This window comes from Acanthaster planci, linkage group LG21 (genome assembly GCF_054643075.1).
Source record: "Acanthaster planci isolate LZ-2023a linkage group LG21, COTS_SCS, whole genome shotgun sequence".
Classification (NCBI taxonomy): domain Eukaryota; kingdom Metazoa; phylum Echinodermata; class Asteroidea; order Valvatida; family Acanthasteridae; genus Acanthaster; species Acanthaster planci.
This window is the reverse complement of record NC_141797.1, coordinates 5,532,233-5,555,276: the sequence shown is the minus strand read 5'-3', so window position 1 is coordinate 5,555,276 and position 23,044 is coordinate 5,532,233. Positions and strand designations below refer to the sequence as shown.

The 23,044-nt window shown below is 42.0% G+C and overlaps 1 protein-coding gene across 1 annotated transcript; it reads left to right on the top strand.

The window, feature by feature from the left end:
* The first annotated feature begins 4,907 nt into the window (after positions 1–4,907).
* Positions 4,908–13,438, top strand: LOC110989413 (G protein-coupled receptor GRL101-like). The gene is made up of 6 exons (XM_087131456.1): positions 4,908–5,018; positions 5,639–5,759; positions 5,940–6,011; positions 8,036–8,107; positions 9,679–9,750; positions 10,856–13,438. The coding sequence occupies exons 1-6, from the start codon at positions 4,961–4,963 to the stop codon at positions 12,087–12,089; spliced, it is 1,629 nt and encodes a 542-aa protein (XP_086987582.1). The 5' UTR covers positions 4,908–4,960; the 3' UTR covers positions 12,090–13,438.
* The last annotated feature ends 9,606 nt before the right edge of the window (positions 13,439–23,044 follow it).

The window sequence follows — 23,044 nt, the reverse complement described above, 5'->3', positions numbered from 1 at the left end:
GGTAACCTCAAGGCTACCTACCATCAATATCTCAATGACAACCAACGAGTTTAGGCGGACAAGAGGATTCCGAATGAAGATTGAGGCGTTCAAAACTTGTAAGTTCACGTATTGTTTGCTGTATTAATCTCGATAACCAGTGGCGTAGATCTGTGTTAAATATTGCGGGGTGGAGAATGGGAGATGCGGAAAGGTGGGGGAATGACTTCCTGGTCATGGAAATTTGGAAAGCGGAGGGGGGCGGGCTATACACACTACCTATGCAGGGGTTCAATGTGCGTGATTAATGTGATCAAATCCACGTAGAATCTCATATGAGAATGGTATATTTACGGCATTTTTGAATTGCTTTCAATTTTTTAAGAAATTCTAAGCTGTGGGAAGTCCTGAAAAGTCTTCAAAATCACCTTCATTTTCAGCTCATCACAAAAAAGTGTATGAGGGGATTATTCAATAGCCCATCCCCACCTTGAAAAGTGGGGAGGTGATACCCCCATCCCCAGGCTTTACGTCCATGCTCATAACTGGGAGACACGAGGACAAAACTTCGATAAAACATGTAAAATGTTTGTTGTCCATCACTCATAAGTAAATGTTATGGAGAATCGAATCCTCAGGATTCCTTTCACTTTGTAGTTTTCTCTATCTGCAAACATCGCTTCCAATACTCTGAGATGCAACTTGCCAAAATGTTTGGCAATGAACACGTATGACAGAATTACCTGAGTAGAAGACTCAATGCAAGTTCTAATGACAAAACAATGTGAGTTTCTGCCAGCTTTCAAGAATTTCTTTCAAGAACTCACGATTACATTCGTCTATTTTTATCTTTTAAAGGTTGCAAAGCATTCATCTGCCCCAGAATGTTTTTTCTTCATTTTCACCCGTCCTTAATGGCTGTTCTTTTCTGCAGGGCCGAGTAAGTGTTCAGGTGTGCCTGACTTCCAGTGTGAGAATTCAACGCTCTGTATTTCATCTCGCGCTGTTTGCAATGGTTTTCAGGACTGTCCCTACGGATTCGATGAACAGCAATGCTGTAAGTCAGTGTTACGAAAGCGACAACGAAATGATAAAAGCAGGCTATTGAATTGGTCTGTATTACGGAGAAACCCCTGTAGGTGGCGTTAGATGGCCAAACCAATTCCTTTCAAAATGTTGTACTTAGATATTCTGATGGTTATTCTTCTTAAACCCTTGCGAAATATTCTGGAAATTGAGGACATTTCACTGTGCTAAACCTTGCAGGCTGTTACCATCATGCCTTAAAGGCACACTTTGGGTTAATTCATAATTTAAGAAAATTGGCAAAAATGTTCCGAGTCATCCTTAGCTTTTTGAGAGGCTCTCTAAAGTAAGCATTTAAATTTTCTTGAGGTGTTGTAAATATCACAGACCCATGCACAATCATCTTGCAGCTAATCTGGTGTGGGGAGGTACAGTATGCTTGGACTATTGTTAAGGGCTCTGACCTTATTCTGTTGACGAATGTTTATTGGATGGAGGTCATTTGAGCATTTATATCTTGGGCCAACACTTCCACGAGCGCATCGCTCGTGTGCACTGAACGTGAATGGGGGGGGGGGGGTAAGGCATTCAGTAATTCAAAATGCTTTATTGCTTCCAAAGCCGTCATGTTTGCGTTGAACTTATAAAAGTACTTATTTTGTTCTCCGTGTTAAGTACTTTAAATTAATACATTTCGATTGTTGAAACTTCAACTTCCGATAACTTTTGTTCGGCATCTTGGAAATGAAAGACAGACCTTTAAAAAGTCCAGCCCCCACCTAAATATGGAAAGCCACGTCTCAAAATGAGATTTTGTTCATTTAATTTGTGCTGGTAACCAAGCTTTTTTGAAATATAACATCTCGTTTTATTCAAAGCAATCTAAAACCAACCTCAAAGCATCCTATTTCAGGTACAAAATGGCACAATAAATAGGACTTATGAAACTATTAAAATATCTGCCAGGGCGGGATATCAAGTTTGACGCCGCAGCAAGATCCTCAGCTTGGCGAGTTGCTTGAAAAAAAATGATGTGCAAGTGGCTTTTATACGCTTCCGTATGTACCCCTGTGCTTTCCTATGGAAAAATGTTTTTGAAAGGAGACTTGTCTTCGTTCCGCTGGTGCCTCGAGAAAGCTTCCCTTGTTGAAATGTTGGACTCTCCTTTCCTTAAAAAACCTCAAGAGCCATGATTTTAGCCTTTATTCAATTTGGGATTCGTATAAAAAAACCAAAGAATAAATGATGCTCTTGTGGTTGAAAACAGCGTCATTTTTGGACCCAACTGTGTAACTTTTTCGTTATTGAAAGCCCTTAGTCCAGTTCTGAGGTCCAGTGCAATATTTCTTCAATTTCTCAAGCTATGAATCAAGTCACTTTTTAATGTAGAAAAGCTTGAATTCATAAATTTTATTCACGCGCTATTTTAGGGGTGGATCCAGGATTTTTCCAAGGGAAGGGGTTAGGCTGGAATTTTTAATGTCTTTAATGACATTGGTGCACTTATTTTAGTTTTTTGTTATGATTTTTTCACCATTTTTTTCTTACGGGGGGTTGGTGTTCGACCCCCTAAACCTCCCCCGGTCCGTGCCTGTATTTACGTGTACCACGCCCAATTAGTCTATTTCATATATTACCTCAAAATGAAATGTATCAAAAATTCTTACACTAGTGCAAGCGTCAACAATTGCCCTGGGAATCAAACGGGTTAAAAGCTTAGTGAAAGTGTTTCTTTTTGAAAGCAGATTGAAAGGAGGGTCTTCCCCCTAAAAACCCCACGCCCGCTTGTCATTAGTCGTTTCTTCTGAAATGCTGTTGCCAATCATCGTATTTTTCATTTTTTATCTCAGATAGCATAAGTTGCCCCGAGTTTTTCCAATGCAGGGAAACCAGAGAGTGTATTTTTTGGGATCAAGTTTGTGATGGAACTAAACACTGCTTAATCGGCGATGACGAAACGAATTGTGGTAGGTACAGAGTTAAAGTTCGGGAAAAACGCAAATTGTTGCTTCTTTTCCTAAAACGTAGCCATTAGAACCAAAATGGTTAAAAGGTACAAAAGCTTTAAAGGGTTCATGAAAACCTCCCTGGACAAACTGCTAATGAATTGTTTAAATATTCACTAGTATGGAAATAACACGATGGGGATGTAAATATGGAAAAAATTCCTTTCTTGTGGTAAATTTTACTTTTATTCCTAACAATTGATGGCGTTATTTTCTGACGTACGTTTGAGAACCCCCAATTATATCCAGGCATCTTCTTGACACACCTTGAACGAAGAGGAGCATGGACATTGGACTTGAACAATTTACTTGGCCGCAGAATGTTCGAACATAAAGTACACTGTACATGTCCACGTGTAAGACGCCTCTGCGCACGGGAAAAGCATGTGCACGTACAAGGCCATCGTGTGGGCAATTGCATAACATGTTGGTGTCATGGCGTACATAAATGGGACACCTGGACCCATACACACGACCATACAAAACGTTTTTGCTGGAAATGCGCACTGCACAGTTTGAAGCTAACTTCCTGACCATTTGTGGTCAGCCTTTATATTTTTGATGTCCAAGTTCGTCTAAAATTTGTTTCGGGGCACGTGTAGCCTCGGACTTAAAATGACCGTAACAACAAACCCATGTTTGAGTTCAAACCGTTGAGGGGACAAAATATCCGCCAGGCTACTGGGTGGCACACAAGTGTTTACAAGAGTGGTGACACTTAAGCGAATGCTGGCCAAAGACCTATCTGATTCATTTCCGGGCAGAAGCATCCGCGGAAACCCCCTTCTGCTAAATTATGTCAGTGCGTATGTTTTGTTTGTTTGTTTGTTTGTTTGTTCATTTTATCATCGCTAGATCTCTGTGGAGAGAATGAAATCCATCTGGAGGAGGATCTTCCCTACAATCTGACCTCTCCTAACTACCCCGACCGGTATCCCAACTACCTGAGCTGCCACTGGGAGTTTAGCGCTTCAAATGGATTCATTGTCATCAGCATCTTGGATTTCAAAACTGTGACATCGTCTGACCTCGTCACGGTAGTGGGGCCTGGCTTGGAGCTCGGGGATATTGCCGAAAGGCCACCAAACTGTTTGCGCTTGTTCGGAACAACAAGTGTTACGAGAGTAACTTCAATGCGTCCAAACATTCGTGTTATGTTTCAAACTGATGGGTCATTCAGGAGAAGGGGTTTCCGAATGAAGGTCGAGGTATTTGAGATTTGTGAGTACCACATTTCCCCCATTGCAAAGCACACACATTCAAAACTTGAGGACAACAAATTCATTAAATATCGCAGTATGTTTTATAGCCTATGATTTGGTGGGTGTCACGGATAGTTGGATCCTCATGATTCTTTTCACTGTAAAGGTTTCCCTTGTTGCTTACCACTGTGAGATGTAGCTTTCGTATGTTTATGTTTTCAGGTAAGATGTTTTATCGGCCCTCACATTTTGCTACAGGGAGTCACTGCTATTTCTCAATGTTACTCTTAACGGCTGTTTTTACTTTCCACTGCAGAATATGTAATTTCTTTGCAACAGTTCAAAAAGTTAATTTTCAGTGTGTTGATTTTTAGGGCCGAATGAGTGTTCAGGTGAGCCTGATTTCCAATGTGAGAATTCAACGCTCTGTGTTTCATCCCAAGCTGTTTGTAATGGCTTTACGGACTGTCCCTATGGATTCGATGAACAGCAGTGCTGTGAGTATTTTTTGCACATTGTACGAGGTCCGTAATATGGTGTGGCCTGAACTGTTTTCTTTATGACTTTTTCTTAAGTTTGTTTGATTGTTTCTTTCCGAAAACAGAACACATATGAAAAAATATTTTTATATCTTTGTTTTTGAAAAACACTTTCGTCAATCATATATTTTTGTCGCGTTCCTGTCCAGACAATATTAGCTGTCCTGGGTTTTTCCAGTGCCGAGGAAGCAAACAATGTATTCTGTGGATGGAAGTCTGTGATGGCACCAAGCACTGCTTGCTCGGCGAAGACGAAAGGAATTGTGGTATGGAATTAAAGCTCTGAAAAGTTCCGTGCTAGCTTTTCAGTTTTTGTTCTAAAAAAATATCTATTTGTGACCCACTCTACAAAAAGGGCCCTTAGTTATGCTACGCCTTTGTATGTAACAGACCATTGCCTACATCTGTCAGAGATAAATTCTAAATTTTACCGTATCTCGGAAACAGAATTCGCAACAGAGGTTAAAAATACACAAATTTACTTCTTATTAAAAGCAATTTGTTACACATAGGCTGAAGGGCCAGTTTTTGCAGAGCCAGACATACTTCCTCAGTTAACCCAGAGAAAAACAGAGGTTCTCTATCGGTTACGTTTGAGACTTTGCTCTGCAACTCTGTAGTTCTTCATTTTCAAATCAATTTATCCGTGCCATGCTTGGACCCTCTCTGGTGTGAAGGCTCTAACCAAAAATTTCGGAATAATGTTTCAATGTTTTTTTAACTATATGACTAATTTTTTCGAACAATGTCGAACACCTTTCCTTTGACCAGTCAATAGCATTATTGATTTGAATTTTTTTGCTGGCGAAACATCAAAAATCGTTACTAATGAATGCTTATGAACACTCAAGCTAATTAGCGTCTTACCTCAAACTGTCCATTTCAGATGTGAACCGTTGTCCAAGTGAGTGTACGTGCTACTATAATAATGACGCCCTCTATGTTAGATGTCAATCGGGATGGACAGCGGATACAATTGATAACATGGCAGCTATTACGAATGTGCTGTAAGTGCATCTGTGACATGATAGCAGAACAACTGCTAGAAGAGGCCAAAATTGGTTGCATGTGTAATATAATCAATGTGACAAACAGCTCCCATTTCAACCTGTAACTAGGGATATCTTTACGTGTTGGTGTCATAGCGCTTACATATCTCTGACTGCAAGTTTTATTAATCGTTTCAGAGAACTTACTGGTGGCTCTGTCAAAAAATTGGACCAAGGCCTTTTGAAACGATTCCTGAAGCTTCAATCCCTGTAAGTCAGAGAGTTATTTGTCTGTAAACGGCTTGTTTGAGAGGCCTGAAGGGAAAATCACGTAAATGTACAAACAACTTCACTAAGTGGAAAAAGCCAATGCTTGTGATGCTGGAGTGTCGCAAGTATCGTTCTGCGTGTTGTAAGCGCTTGTGCAAACGGAAACAGATAAACCTTCGGAGGGACCCGACTCTTGAAACCTCAAGACATGGTCTCAAACAGGCATTTAAACTCTTTACGCATGGTGTTGAGGCAGGCTCTTGAGCTACTTGGTCACGGTCAGAACAATTTCTTTAATTAGTGCCACGTGGTCTAGAACAGGTTCTTGAACTATTGAAATCCGGTTAGAACTTTTTTAAAACTCTCTCCGCACGTTCAAGATCAGGCTCTTAAACCTTTGAAGCACAGTCTAGAACAGGCTCTTCAACTCTTCTGGTACGGTCAAGAGCGGATTCTTAAAATCTTTGGGCACGGTCTAGAACAGGCCTTTGAACTTTCATGACAATTTCTGGACAAAGCTCTTGATCTCTTGAGACACGGTCCAGAACAGGCTTTTGATCTCTTTGGGCATGGTCTAGAACAGTCTCTTGAACCCTTGAAAAACGGTCAAGAACAGAATCTTAAACTCTTTAAACATGTTATAGAACAAGCTTCTGAACTTTTGAAGCACGGTCTAGAACTTGTTATTTAACTCTCGACGAACGGTCTAGAACAGGCTCGTAAACTCTTGAGGTACTGTCTCGAACAGGCCCTTGAACTTTAAGGACACGGTTTAAAACATTGTCCTAAAGGCACGAGGTACGGTCTAGAAAAGGTTCGTAAACTTTCAAGGCACGGTCTAGAACAGGCTCCAGAACTCTTTAGGCATGGTCTGGAACAAGCTCTTGAACTTTTGAGGCATTGTCTAGAATAGGCTTTTGATCGCTTTAGGCACGGTCTAGAACAGGTTCTTGAACTCTGGGGACACGGTATAAAACATGGTCTTAAACTCACGAGGCACAGTCTATAACGGTCTCTTGAACTCTTACAGCCCAGTCAAGAACGGATTCTTAAACTTTTGAGGCACGGTCTAGAACAGGCCTTTGATCTTTTGAGGCATAGTCTAGAAAAGGTTTTTGAACTTTTGAGGCTGGTCTACATTTGGCATTTGAAGTTTTGAGGCACGGCCCAGAATAGGCTCTGGATCTCTTGAGGCACGGTCCAGAACAGACTTTCGATCTCTTTGGGCACGGTCTAGAAAAGTCTCCAGAACTCTTGAGGTACGGTCAAGAACGAATTCTTAAACTCTTAAGGCACGGTCTAGAACAGGCCTTTGATCTTTTGAGGCATGGTCTAGAAAAGGCTCTTGATTTTTGAGGTATGGTCTATAGTAGGCATTAGAAGTGTTGAAGCACGGTCCAGAACAGGTATTTAAACTTATGGGACACGGTCTAGAACAGGCTCTTGAATTCTTGAGACAGTTCCAGAACAGGATCTCGACTCTTTGGGCACGGTCTAGAACTGGCTCTTCAACTCTTGAGGCACGATCTAGAACAGGATTTTGAACAGGCAGTATCAGATTCAGCGCAGCCAAGTCATCTCCTCCACCCATTTGTCGATTGTTCCATTTTGAAGATTGGGAGATACTTCTTCATTTTACTTTTTTTCCATTTCTTTCTTTGGCCCTCTATATTGATTATTCAATTACTTTGAAGATTTGTTTTCTTAAAAAAATATATCTGGCGCACCCCATTTCCCTTTCCAAACCGCAAAATGCCCCCCCCCCCATTTTATAAACGCTAGATCTGCTAATGGCGTCCTACAATTTTTAAAGAATGCATAAGTAAGCCGGATCTGTATATGATTTCTAGCATCCATCATGAAAGGAGAAAAAGGACAGTAAAACAAACATTATGCAATAAATGCACTTATTGAGTGCACATTCTGGCCTGCCTGGTTAAAAAACAACTGTCTCTAATATCCACAGCTTTCTCAAGGAGTTCGTTTCTTTAAACCTATTTATTATTTTTGTTTTCGTTTTGCAGGTTCCTCACCAACAATGGCATACGAGACATCCAAACGCTGTCATTCGATGGGTTGAGCGAACTCCTTTGGCTGTAGGTTTGGCATGCAACATGACAATCTAGTTACTTCAGTGCCATTAACTGACCTTAATGTGTTTGAACTTTATCCGATTGCGTACTACCGTTAACAAATGCGATACACACAGCAAAACACGTTTGCAATGAATAATACTTGGCGGACGCTGTGTAGTAACTGGGCAGTGGAGTTCAATGGCTACAAACCTGATGGTAGCTTCTGTACACGTCTTAAGCAAACACGAAACGTCTTACTGCGCTTAAAACCGCTCTCAGGGCTTCAATGTAAATAAAAAACCTGCATCCTTTTGGTTTGGCAGAGTCCTAAATGAATGACCTGTGGTTTTGAAAAAATAGAAGAGCGATTAATATTGATCAAGAGCCATCCCGTGGCTTGTACTTAACGATTCATAAAGCATGGGCTCGCGGAGGCACGTACCTCTAACGTATACCGTAAAGGGGTAAGAAAAGCAAAATTGGGGAAGACTGTGGAAGTTATGTTTTTTAAAACTTGTTTGGCTGTCTGACTCACATTAGTTACTTATATATGGAACAAATATGTGTTTATGTGCCTCGCTGGTGTTAAACGTTAATTAAGACCACCGCAGGAGAACGGATAATGATTTAATGGCACCCGATCTGACTACCCACTGCTACTTATAAGTGAGGCCTGCGCAGCAAAATAGCCCACAAGAACTGTGATTCTAATGTATTATCGTATGATGCAATATATTAGGCAAACTGGTAAGTGAGACCAGTCAGCGTCACGAAAAAGCATCACTTATAAGTTTGCCTACTGTATTGCGTCATACGATAATATATCAGCATCACGGTAGTGTTGGGATAGTCGGATCGGGTGTTAATGAATTACATAGTACGTGTCAAATCTCCATAAAAGGGAATTGTTTATGACAACTGGCGAGAGGGCCGGCCTTTTTTTTTTTAAATTGACCGTCTGATACAGAGAACGGACGCTCTAATGGTGTCTTTAGCTACCGACTTGGACCATTATTGGCGTCCATTCTCCTGACTGGATGTTTGTTAAAAAACGACCAAAGACATAGTTATTCTCTTTTATTCTATGATACTAGGATATTTTACTGCAACATATTTAACAACAATAAGTGGTCACCCGATTTGACCATACCCCTTCACGGTTGATAAACAAGGCTTGTACCGCAAAATACCAGTTTATTATTGTATTATGTGGTATAGGTGCTAAGCCAAATTTAGTAAGGCATACAAATCAAAAAGACGCTGAACTGACCGTTTTTCTCAGAGAGGAAAACAACTTCAGTGTTAAAAAAATTGCCAGAATAACCTTTATAAGTAATCTTGTTTTCATATGCAAACAAACTGAGAAAACCTGTCATTAATGCATTACGTGTACTCCACGCACCAAGCTCAATCGGCCTTGCTTTCCAAATTTTGTTCCCACGATCCAAACATAATGCTGTTGCAGCAATACACAATAATTGCTTCACGCGTCGGCTTTTTGCTATGAAAGCTTTAATATCAACAGTGGTTTGGTTAGTCGGTTCGAGTTGGGATATACAATGGTGCCGATTTTGTGTAATATCTTTGAACAGGAATATCTCGCAGGATAATTTAACCACTTTAACAAATGACGCCTTCAAAGGACTCGACATGCTTCAAGGAATGTAAGTGCTGTCAATTTTGTTATTTCTTTCGATTGCATGAGAGTACACTGGGCTGTTTTTTTTGGCCAAGGATACGATGGAAAGTAGCAGATGGTTGTGGTTTGCTAAATGGTGGCTGCCTAAGTGGCTGGCCTGCTGTGGGTTTCTTTTTTCAAACGGTTATCGGCACAATACAAGCCTTTTGTAAGCGATCTGAGTTCCCCTAAAATGTTATTGTGACTTTGTGTTTGTGTCCAAAAAAATAAAAAGATGAATGACAGGAACACCAAATATGAACAGATACAACAGCTTTTTTTTGCAAATGAGTATAAAAATTTCAAGGCTCGTCAGGGTTCATCCTTTGACTTTTAAGGTCTTTTTTCCTTCATACTTAAAAGCCAATGAAGGCCAACGTTTTAACCTCTACCCATAATTCCACTAATTCGTTGGATTCTTATTACATACTTTATTACTACGCACTGAGTACAGGCGTCTCTCATTACTACTGTATAGGAGGAACCACAATTGAATTTACCAGACAACAGGTAGAAAGATCACCGAGATTACACTTTGCTTGGTCTTCTTCTGATTGTTACAGTGTCATGAAAGACGTTCCCTTGACAAGTATCGCGGAATTTGCATTCAGAGGACTGCAGGAACTCCAAATTTTGTAAATATGATCCACTGTATGTTTCTTGTGGATTGCCCGTGGTCTAAAGTTAACACCCTTGTTATTTGTCTCTATCAATGATAGGGATGTTAGTTTTGACACCATCTCGGTTCTTTTTTTTTTTTTGATCTGTTCCTGGTTACTAACGATATGCACGCTTTTCATTTTTCTTTCAGAGCTGGGCATTGTTGTTGGGTAGTATTAAATTATTTACCTATTCTTCCAGGGTGTTGATTCGCGGACAAGACGCAAAAGCAAGGGATGAGTCCATTGATATCCATCCGTCAGCTGTCCTGGAGCTCACCAAACTTCAAACATTGTGAGTAATGCAGTGCTTTCTCCAAAGCTGTAGGGCTGCCATGACCATTATCTACAGCTTGTAGAATGGAAAAAAAGAGGTCAGTGTTGTGATTGGTGTAATAAAATTACTCGTGTTCACTTTGTGCGTCTAAATAGGTATCTTGATGACTACCGTTTGTGTTGCGAATTCAAGAAGTTGCAGTCATTCGACCCAGCTAACTGTTTTACCACCGAACAGCAATCGCCTCTCTTCAACTGTGGAAGTCTCATGCAGAACACATTCCTTCGTGTCTCCATGTGGTTTCTTGGCCTGAGCGCCCTGGTTGGTAATTTTGGTGTAGTTGTTTGGCGGTGTTTGACATCGGTGAAGACAAACGTCGGCCAGGGTACCAAATATGTGCACAATTTTCTCATTCTGAACTTGGCTGTTTCCGACTTTCTCATGGGGGTCTACATGGTAATAATTGCATCGGCAGATTTAGCTATGGGTGAAACGTATTACACATTCGCTTCACAGTGGAGGCTGAGTACCTTATGTAAAATTGCTGGCATTATTTCAGTTTTATCCAGCGAGGCAAGCGTGTTTTTCATCACACTCATCAGTGTAGATCGGTTCTTGTGTGTTGTTTTGCCTCCTGGGAGCGTTCGATTGGCCAAGCCAACTGCTCGAGTAGCTGCTGTAATAACTTGGTTTGGGGCGTTCATTCTCAGTAGCCTTCCCACCATCTTGGTTGGCTCAGACGTAGATTCAGACGTCTATGGTCTGTCAGATGTCTGTATTGGCCTGCCACTCATCACAAAACCTGCCAGCTACAAACTTGAAGAGGAGGGCGTCAGCAGCCCATTTGGTCATGAGAATTTCAAAATTCCTGTAGCGCAGGACCACAGACCGGCTTGGGTCTATTCCATTGTTCTTTTTCTGGGTGTCAATTTGCTCTGTTTCTTCATTGTTGCCCTATGTTATCTTGTCATCTTCATAACGGTCAGGCAATCTTATCAAAGGGTGAAGGGTTCACGGATCCGGGGATCTACTCTCCATCAGTCGAACAGAGAAGAAATGAGCTTGGCGCTCCGGATGGCTGTCATCGTGGGGACCGATTTCTGTTGTTGGATGCCTGTTATCGTCATGGGTCTTCTCTCTCAGACTGGTGCCGTCATCATTCAGCCGCATATGTACGCCTGGACCGTGGTGTTTATTCTGCCCATCAACTCATCCCTTAATCCATACCTGTACACAATCTTCAGCATGATTTCAGCACGTTGCTCGGCTAGTGGTAGTCGAGATTCCTCAAACGCTGCTCAGCAGGGTGCACCAAAGTTAGGCACAAGTAGTGATATCGCAGTTTGCCGTAGGGCCAATACCTGCCCTGAGGATGACACTCGTTTGTGATTTCCAACGATATACTTCTAAAAAGTGTTTCCTTACACTGTGTTAGGCCTACATTAATCCATAATATTCAAAATTTTACCTCCTAAAGGAAGGATTGTTGTGGATCTAACAGAATCACAAAATTACTAAAGTACGAGGACCCGCTTAAGAGAATCGCATTCATGCCAAAAGACATGCAAGAACCACCGACGGCTACGGTTCTTTGAAATTCCTTTCGTTTAAAAAATTCCTAAACTTCATCAAACCAAGGGTGAGATAAAGAAACTGGGATAAGAAGGCAAGATATTTCAATTTATCTCTATGCGTCCGAAAACATTGGTCGCTTCAAACTCAAAGTTACACTTATGGACATGTATTTGGTGTATGGTGTGATACCACAATGCCCGTATTTGATTGCTGTCCTTAAATACTTGTTTCCGAGTATTCGCATACCAAACAAGTAGATCTCACGTAACAGATGCAGCAAGGTTGAGATAGAGTTGGGTAGGCATACAGCTATAATGATTACGTTCTGTTTTATATTGCATTAATTACTTCATATAGTCATTTACTATTGAAATTAATTTATCACTTTCAGGAATGTTTAATATTACGTGAAAATACAGTTATAATATGAATGGACTGTGATAATTTATACTTTTATGGAGTGTATAGAACTTAAACTTTCAAAGGAATTGCCCTGTACATAGACGCTGTCAGAAAGTGTGCAGATATAAAGTCTAGATTTTAAAGATTAAGCAGCAAAAAAAAGAGAGAGTTGAATCGTGTAGTTATGATTGATAAGTACATTCTACCTCGAAATTTAGGCAGCAAGTGAAGAGTGAAATTACATAAGTTATGGATCATAAGTAAAGTCCATTTTATGAACGAATGAATGAATGAGCTTTTTGCCTGTTTACAAACTTTAATATTACACAGATAGTGTCATCAGTAGAAATAGTTAATGATAAATCACGATTTCATTGTATATTTGCAATTGTTTCATTATACAATCAATTATTAATAAATTAATGCCTTTGTTGAATTCATAGAACATAAAATATTCCTAGTATTAACCTATTCATAAATGCCTGTGGAAAGTGTGTACATACAAAGTCGTTTAGTGCATTTTCATAAGCGATTAAATATTTCTCGACCAAACTTAAACGTGCATTTAAGATTGGCTCAGGTGAATGGACAAAACTCTTGCCCGAGCCGCATTATCACCGTTTGTTCTCCAAGCAGAGCTGGTCTTAAACGTTAGTTGATAAGACTAACGGTATTTATAAATGTATTAAAGTATGTGTATGGTCCGGAAAATGAACGCTGATAATTCCCTCGCCTGCGGCTCGGGCTTTAGTCGCGTCCATTACCCTGACCCTGTCTTAAAGGCACCTTTTAAAACCGGCCGTCACATTTATTTCACTTTTAATATTTTGTCTTGTGGTACTTCTACGACTGAATGTTTCCACAGAACTTACCCTTTATTTGGATGTTGCGAGAAAGTGTGTAAAACGAAATTTATATACTTGTAAATTCTTGCTGCTTTCTGTAACATGCTTATGCAAATCGTTATGACTGAACATGTGAAGAAGGCCAAACAATGTTAAATATGTAAACAAGAGTAAACCATACGCTCTACATGTAATATAAAAATGTGACCGATGATCGCCGAATCGGATAAGCGTCCTGTATATACAAACTACATGCCGGTTCGTATTTTATCAAAACACTTTCATGGTTAATAGTTTATTGAGCCCATAGAACAATTTTCATTAATTGTAACACAGCTCATGCTAATAGTTTTGGAAAAGTCAAAATTGTAATGAAAACGGCATCAGCCCTGTACTTATCTCTAACCACTGGCACTCATACAGCGCCCACATACCACGTTGAACTGCGCAATGAACCTCCTTAGCCTGGGTAGAGGGACCAGCCTCTTTTGGCGAGTCCATTGAGTTAATTAACGTTTAAAATTTTTGTTCGCCCAAATACAACAACTATTTATCATATCCTACCCCTGTACATGCTGAAAAACCTGGTTTAGTCACTTTACAGCCAGGGCCTCCCCTAGCCAGACAAAATCCAGCCGGCCTCCAGCAAGCCTCCAGCCAACTCCCATAGAATTGTGCTAAGTGGCCCCTTGTGTACAATCTAATGGATTGTTAATAAAACGATGCCTGGGGCAGACAGTGGAATGTTTTTTTATCATTGACAGCTGTCTGGAACTTGTCAGAGGCCTCTTTTGGTGGTCTTTGAAGTGTTATTTTGGTTGGGGGTGTTGTGGTGGTGGTGTGGCCTGGCTGGCGCGTGGCGAGGCCCTCCCGCCTAATCGGGATAGCCTGGGCAAACGGCCCCCACGGTACTGTGATGTACTTTTGGTGGTTTTTAAGAGCTGTAGAGGCTAGGAGACAACCACTGATGTATTTATATACCTTTAGGACGGACTCGGGGCTCTGCAACCCTGAGAAATGATACGGACTCACCCGGCAAGGCCGCTCCAGAGACCGTGTAAAAAAAATCATACAGCGTCGCAGGGTTACATTCTCGGCACATTATTTTGTTTCTAAAGCTTGAAGTCTGGAAAACTACCACAGAGTTTATACTTGTGGGTAGGAATGGTGTAATTGGGTATACCCACGCTGTAATTGTTGAAATAAAGTTTGCCACAGTAACCACAAAACAATATGCATTTCTGAAGCAATTTCATGAACGTTGCACGTAATAATTTTCGCTACAATGTTTGGTTTATGGTATGGTATTATTTATAAAACCAACTAACTGATGGCTTAAATATATGCTGGCATGTACCTAAACGGGTATGAAGGGACTCCTTAAATAGCGTTGGGGATCGAAGAGACACGGGGACTCGAGACTAAGCACTTTACACTGGGGAATTTAAGACACAGCTGTATATTTATCATTGGTGAGTCTACATCAATCCCATGGATTTCACGTTTTGCTGACATTCTGGCCATACTAATTCAGTTTTGAAGAAACACCTTTTGTGAATGGCCTGCGCGTGCGCTGGACATGCGCTTAACAACAGCATAGTAATAGGCTACATGTATGTCTCATTTCGCCCGTTCTGATCGCAAAGTGAGGCGTCGTCTTTGTTGATGGACTGGTCCCCTTCCCCATTGCATAGGAACCGGTAGCTAGCTGCTGTTTAAAATACGCAAAATACGTTATCAGCTCCTGCTTGATTTGTGCATTGAGTGGGCACTGTTTCCTCAAGTACATACACCCGGCAGGATCCTGCCGCAGTCATTACCCACTACCTGTCCTACGTTCGGAAGACGTCCGTAAGACGTCTGGAGACTACGTACAGGGCGGCAACCAGTCTATTGAAAAGATTCCAAGGAAACTGGGAATAAGTAATTATCCATTTCATGACAAATCGACATATCATGAATCGTTTTATTTTTAGAATAATAACATAAGAATAATAGTAGTGGGTAAGTTATAATGTATTACACATCCGTAGTTTTTGTTAAGCTGTATTTATTACTAATATATAATATTTTTTTCTTCGACAAAGGCTCTCCCGTATGTGAGGCAGGACAGCCTTGGGTCACAAATCACGATATCGGATTGTTTTTCAAAGTGCTGCACATGACCCAACCGACCCCGTACCTGACTTCTCCTAAACCCTTGTGCTGCTACTTTTGGAGCGGGGTTCAATCTTGGGATCACCCCAGGCAGTCACTGAAGCCAGTCTGAAACATCGCCTGTCCAATACATTAGCATGTGTTTGCATACACAATCCTCACTGCACATAGTTGGGAAGAAAATACCCCCTCCCCTGTTGTACAAGTGAATCAGGCCAGTGAATTTAGACCAATGAGATGCTGTTTGGATTATCAGCGCGTCTGGAGCTGTATTGCTGACGCCACAACAGATAGTTTGTTGCCCTCTGTCTGACCTTGTTATTATAGGGCTGGCCTAGCCTGGCAGCGCTTAGCTGAGATCACCTGTTGAAACATGTGAGAGCGGTCTGACGCAAGCTGGGTGGGGGAAAGAACAGAATGACCAAACATGAATCGCGTGGTGCCTTTTGCCATCCGTTGGCTGGTGTTGTCTTCAGAAAGAACCGAGAAAATGTCATTTAGGCCTATGGGTCCAAGGTGCTAAGTGCCCCCTCAACCCACGTGCATACGATCCACGCCCCCAAAAGGACTTTTTTCCAAATAAAATGCAATTACAGCCCTGCCTGAGAGAGTTTCCATCGGATTTATTCAGAAAGAATTGGGAAAATGTGATTTGTAAGTCCCGTTTTACATCATCAAAGTTTTTAATCGATACACACATTCTATTCTCATTTATGAAATATCCCATTACTCATATGAAATCTGTAAACCTTCACCCCCCTCTTTTTAAGAAACATATGCTCAATCCACCAACTGTAATGCCGCCCCGCTGCCACTGAGGCATCTGATGAAACTGGCCAGTTAGGCATGCCATGAGGAAACTGGATACACCAAGACTTTCCATCAATACATAACCTTTAGCATTCACCAGACATCCCAGGTCTTTAGCTAGGTGCATCAGATCAAGGCTGAACGATGAAGGTGGAATGGGTTTTTATGTATACCTCTAGTACTTCTGTTAGACCTCCTGAGAGGTGCTGCCCCATCAACATCCATCCCTCCGGGAGGCTTGCCTACTTTTTCACTGCTTAATTCCCGATTTGACACCTTGGAAAAACGTCCATTTATCATGAATAAACAACCATCTTCCGATTCATCGCCAGAATTGCCAGTACTCTCCAAATCTGACTTTGCCAGAGGATCCAACATTAGGTACTTTCGATTTACTGTCTTTTCGGGACCTCCATTTACTGGGCGGATCCGGTAAACATCCCTTTGCTGATTAACCCACAATACGCTATTTGGTGCCCTCTCATATTTATCTTGAATCTTATGATGGCCTTTAAACGCACATTTCCTCAAAAGGACCTGTGCACCAACTCGTATTGGGCCTGCCTTGGCCTTGGCATGGTATGTAGCCTCATTCTGTTGAGACCTTTTCTTTACATTCTCCGTCACCAAGTCCTTTGCGCGATTAAGTAACTGCTGCTGCTCTTTTGTAAAATCTTGTTCCCAATCACTATCACAGCGCCCAAGGATTTGGTCTAATGTGATTGTGGGCTCACACCCAAACATCAACATGTATGGGGCTACACCTTTACTGCAATCGGGAGTAGAATTTAAACAATGTCATATGCGTTAGCAGATCTGGCCATTTGCACCTGTCCTGTTCAGTCACTGATTTGGTTAATCCAAATAATGATCGATTGCACCTTTCGGCGTGGGCGTTAGGATGGTAGGGTGTTGTTCGTGACTTCTTAATGCCATATGATGCACATAACTCACGAACTACACCCCCTCAAAGTTACGCCCTTGATCACTATGAAGCCGATATGGAGTACCAAACCTTGAGAACCAGTGGTCTCTCAGTGCTTTGGCAACCTTTCCTGCAGACTGGTCCTTGCACGGTACCGCCTGGACAAATTTGGTGTAAATGTCAGTCATGACTAACACGTCCTCATACTCACCCCGCCCCCTGTCAATCTTTACAAAATCTATGGCTAGAATTTCCAGAGGTCAGAACCCTAGCAAATGGCGCATGAGAACCCTAAGAACAGGCTGTGACGCCTTTGCAAGGATACATTGCTGGCACTTCCCAATGTGCTTACGAACCGCAGCAGCCATTTTCGGCCAGTAAACACGCCTTCTAAGAAGCGAGCAGGTTCGGACAACACCCTGAGACCCCCACCCCTCATGACAGCCTTCAATAACCCTTTGCTGGGGGACTGTGGGCAAAAGAACCTGAAACAATTACCCAAGTAACGGGTCTTCCACTCGTCGACAAAGAACCATGTCCCGCTCAACAAACCGCGACCACTGCCAACCAAACTTCAATGCAAGAGGGTCATCCTCATGTCCGTGTGCAGCATCACCAGGACGCCAATGCCGCTCCCAACGGTCCCAAATTACCTTCAGTATTGGGTCCGCCTTTTACAAATCCTTAAGCCTACGTCCACCTGCAAAGGGACCCTTGTTGCTGCTGTATTGTGCTGCACTAACTCCTCTGCCGAATAGTGCCCAGGATAACGACTGAGCGCGTCAGCGGACTGGTTGCAAGCCCTAGAACGAAACTTTACATCAAAGTTAAAGGCCAAAAGCTGTGCCACCCAGCGTGATTCACAAGCACCCAACTTAGCAGTCTGATTCGGGAGGTATCACCTCAGACTGACCTATCTGTTCTATCAAAACATGATTGACAGATACTGCTATGCTATCCTGACCAGATTTCAACCTAACTGATGCGTCTAAAACTGCCTCCTGGGCACAGCCCAACTTAGTGTATGAGGATATTACTAATGCCCTTGCACCCAGATTAGCCACCAGTACACGAACAGTTTTTCCATCGCATTGATCACAATCAGCATAGGCTTGTCCTGCCTTACTCAAACTGCTTACTCCAACTGAATGCTTGTCTACTGCAGTCACAAGGCCTGATGGTAATCCTTTTACGATGACTACTTTGTTCTGTTAAACTTACACGGGGGCCCTCATCTGACAAATGATAACCTGCACCTACCTTGGAAGCACAATTGTGGGCTTCCTGCCTGTACGCACAGCTACTTGTCTCCCTACATTGCGATCAGTCTCTACCACTTTTATTGGTATCAGCTCTTTAACAACCCGGTACCACTGAAGAGCAACATTCCATGCCTCAGCATCTTTTACATCTGGATCGACCTTGAGACCGGGCACAAGGGCCTGCAAACATTCACAACCATGGCCCTTAACCACCAAGAAATGAGCAATCATTGTTTGATCGTGAACCACCAAGGGAGCTTCAACAGACCCCTCTACGGGTAATTCCATCTGCCCTACCCCATAAACTCGTAGGTAAGTACCAAGTGGCTTAACACCACTCATTACCCCCTTCAGATGTTCACGGTAAAATAAAGCACTTGTGAGGGATGCATCAGCACCTGTGTCTAAAACACACTCAACTGGTATCCCAGCTAGTGTGACCTCAGCCCTTGGACTACTTTTTTACTAGCTTGGTAGGCAAATCATCCACAGACAAATCAGGCGGCACCACTTCCCTTACAACTGACTTCCCAGTGGACAGGCCCTTCCTAAAACATCCCCCACCACCCGGCCTAAAGAGATGTGGGAAACTAGTTTGACCCCTCCTCATTTGGCTTTTGCTAGGGGATTGTGCTGCACAGATTCCCGAGGGGAATTCCCTTCATCAATGCTGCGACTGACAGGCAGTTTTACATGGCAATGGGCTTTAATGTGCCCAAGTTTCTTGCACCTAAAACACCTGACTGGCACATATTGCACACTACTGGGCAGCTGTCCAGTAGTCATATTTCCACCCCGTTCAGGTAGGCGCAACTGTGACATCTTATCGACAATGAATTACTTTGCTCTTGTTGCTTAGCAATCTGTCCCTGCATATCCTGAATGGATCTAAGTATCTTGTCCTGGGTTTGCTGCCCATGTTCAGGCTTTGTGCTAATTCGATCAACAAAAATTTCGTCAATTCCCTCCGTTGATTCAAAGTCCCGCATATAGCCCTGTACTTGATCCAACCATTCTCCATGATCCGACCTAACATATGGCGAACCTGGGTTCGATCTAGCCTTAGGGATACGCTCAACATCCCTGAATGTTTCGAGGGCCAAATACCGAATCTCCATAAAAGTCTTGCCAGGATTCTCCAACTCAAGGCGTCTCAACTCCAAGCGGGTGCTCTGGCAGTGGGCTCCTGCAACAAACTGGCTTACTAATGCTTCGTCCTTTAAACTCTTTAAGGAATCTTTCTGAGCAACAGGAGCAATTTCTAGTATTCTATCATAGAGACAGATGAGTTCCCTAGAAAAATCCATCAACGTTTCATGTTCTCCCTGATACCGATCATATATAGCCTTATGCAACGACTGAAAGGTTTCTCCACCCCCAAAGTGTTTATGGAAAAACCGGCCTAACTCATCAAAACTGAGCCCTGGCTCCCCATGGCATTTAACTTCATCTCGTGCAGTTCCTTTCAAGTGATTAATAACCACCTGAGCCTTCTCAGATTCTGGAACCCGACATTGGCGACAATAAATGTCAACCTCTTCCAACCATTCCTGGCTTGACTGGGTGACCAGAAAACCACGAGAGTTTATTGGGCCGCTGGGACGAGGGTTTACTCTGCTTCAATGCCTCAGTCAAGCCCTTAACCAATTGCTCAACGAGCCCAGCCTCTGAGGTTGCCACATCAAAACCCTAAGTGCGTGAACAAGGAGGGAAACCACACAGTGCAGCCTACAATTTAACCATCAACAAATGCAGTTTGGTCAACCAACTAATTGAACCAAAAAGTTGTTTGGTATTCGCCTAGTGAACAACCACATCGACTGGTCTTTCAGCTAGTATATTCAAAAATTGCCTACACGTACATGTACGTATATCTCATTCCTAAATGTACACAACATAAACTACTATAAACCCAACTACAGTATCAAACCTGGAAAATTGGAAATTCCCTCTACAAACAATTAAATGGCTACTTTTCTGGTACACAGGTAGCTCAAGCTACGCCAGCCACTTAACCCCTACCGTCACTGTAGCAGCTCTTGAGCCCTGTCTCAGTCCCAACAATCTACGGCCAAATGTAGTATCCAGGAACTGCTCACACCATTTGTACACAGCACTGCATTCTGCCCACAGTTCATGTAGCTCATGCACCTGGAGCACAGCTCACTAGTTTGATCGACAAGCAGGCCTAATGGTAGCAGCCATAACTCATGGTAGCCTTCACACCAACACTAGTAGCGAACAATTCAGCATAGACACACCCCATCCGTGTTACCATTTGTAGTGTAATTCACGGTGACGCGAGAAAGTGAGGCGGTGAGGCCAAATTTTGGGGTTCCTGTGTCACTCTCAAATTTGGGTTTATTGGAGATCTCCACTTTGAACATGAAAAAACCTGCCAGTACAAAATTATTAATTTAAACAAACATAAATCTTAGATTAGATTAGATTAGATTAGATTAGATTAGATTAGATTAGATTAGATTAGATTAGATTAGATTAGATTAGATTAGATTAGATTAGATTAGATTAGATTAGATTAGATTAGATTAGATTAGATTAGATTAGATTGGATTGGATTGGATTGGATTGGATTGGATTGGATTGGATTGGATTGGATTGGATTGGATTGGATTGGATTGGATTGGATTGGATTGGATTGGATTGGATTGGATTGGATTGGATTGGATTGGATTGGATTGGATTGGATTGGATTGGATTGGATTGGATTGGATTGGATTGGATTGGATTGGATTGGATTGGATTGGATTGGATTGGATTGGATTGGATTGGATTGGATTGGATTGTATTGGATTGGATTGGATTGGATTGGATTGGATTGGATTGGATTGGATTGGATTGGATTGGATTGGATTGGATTGGATTGGATTGGATTGGATTGGATTGGATTGGATTGGATTGGATTGGATTGGATTGGATTGGATTGGATTGGATTCCAATTTCTATGATCAATGAAGAGAATTGCTGGTGCCACATGTAACTTACGATGTAACATGTACATGCTGCGGATTTTCAGGTCATGTATAATATGTTGCACATGTACATGTACAATAACAAAGGTGGAGGTACACGTACGTGCACACCACATTGCAAATTTGACATTCAACTTGCACCCTGCTACATACGGCCACTTTTATGACCTTAGATTAGCTATTATATAAAACTGGCTATATACATGTAACTCACCAGTCGATGTAGCCAATCTGCCCCTAGGCTAGGGCCCCCAACCCAGCTAGTACAATTTAGCAAATCCACTGGACCATTCAAGGCCTTGAACCTGACGATTACAAAGTTGTCTAGAAGTTTTGGAAAAGATCCAAGGTTGTGGCGCAAACGACCAATTTACACGTATATTCATGGGCACCTGGGCTTAACTGATTGCAACTTAATCCCTCTATTAATCGATCTGGACTAAATATCTACCTATTTGCATTTATCTATAACTCACAGAACCAAGACATTAACATTTTATAAATTAATGCATTATTAAACCTGGCACTATCTCTTGTGCTCGCATGACATGTCCAAAACACCAAGTTTTACTACACGGCAACGTACCAAGCGATTCATGGACAACATGAATAGAGCCCTCATGTGACTACAGCACTTAATAATTAGCAAACACCACATTACCGCTTGCTTTTTCCACGAGTGAATCTGGTCAAACGGGTAGTATACCGTACCCCTTTGCTTGCTTCTCAACGTCTGGGCCTGGTCGCTGCTGGTCACGACCTCGTATTTGAGCGTCAGATCAGACACGGAGTATTGTATGGCGGTGTCTGTCGACTTGACGACTTTATCGTGGTCGTTGAACGTGCGTTTGTACGCCAGGGGCTCTTTCAGTCCGATAGGTGAACGACGTGTGGTCCGTTAACAGCGAGATTGATTTTCAGTGGCACATCATAAAGGGAAAGGTAGAGGGGCCCTGAGATGTGACACGCTACCAAATTTTGAAATGAAGATACTAGATTTTTAGAAACAGTAATAGCACCTGCTCTCAGTGGAGTGAAGATTTTTTTACTGATATAGACAACTGGACATTTATTTTGGGAAAAAGCTTTCCATATTCCCTGAGCCTAGACATAAAAATACCATTTACAAGTTGATTTGAAAGGATACAAGCGGTAACTTAACATCAAACGTACAAAACATACATTTGTTTTCCAAGATAAACTTACAGTTTGAAAGGTCTTTTGTTGAACAATTTGAATTACGCGTTTAGTTACGCTCTTACTGATGTTTTGGAAACTGAAAAAATGTGTTTTTGTTTAAATCTGGACAATAACATGGTTCAGGGAACCATCCTGAAGACGAACTGGGCATACTATTCCGAACGTCGAGTGTGCT

Bases quoted from the DNA above. Each gene is read 5' to 3' on its own strand.
- LOC110989413 (XM_087131456.1), top strand. From the start codon at position 4,961: ATGGAAGTCTGTGATGGCACCAAGCACTGCTTGCTCGGCGAAGACGAA. The intron at 5,760-5,939 runs GTAAGTGCATCT...TAATCGTTTCAG, and splicing joins GCAGCTATTACGAATGTGCT to AGAACTTACTGGTGGCTCTG. The intron at 8,108-9,678 runs GTAGGTTTGGCA...ATCTTTGAACAG, and splicing joins TTGAGCGAACTCCTTTGGCT to GAATATCTCGCAGGATAATT.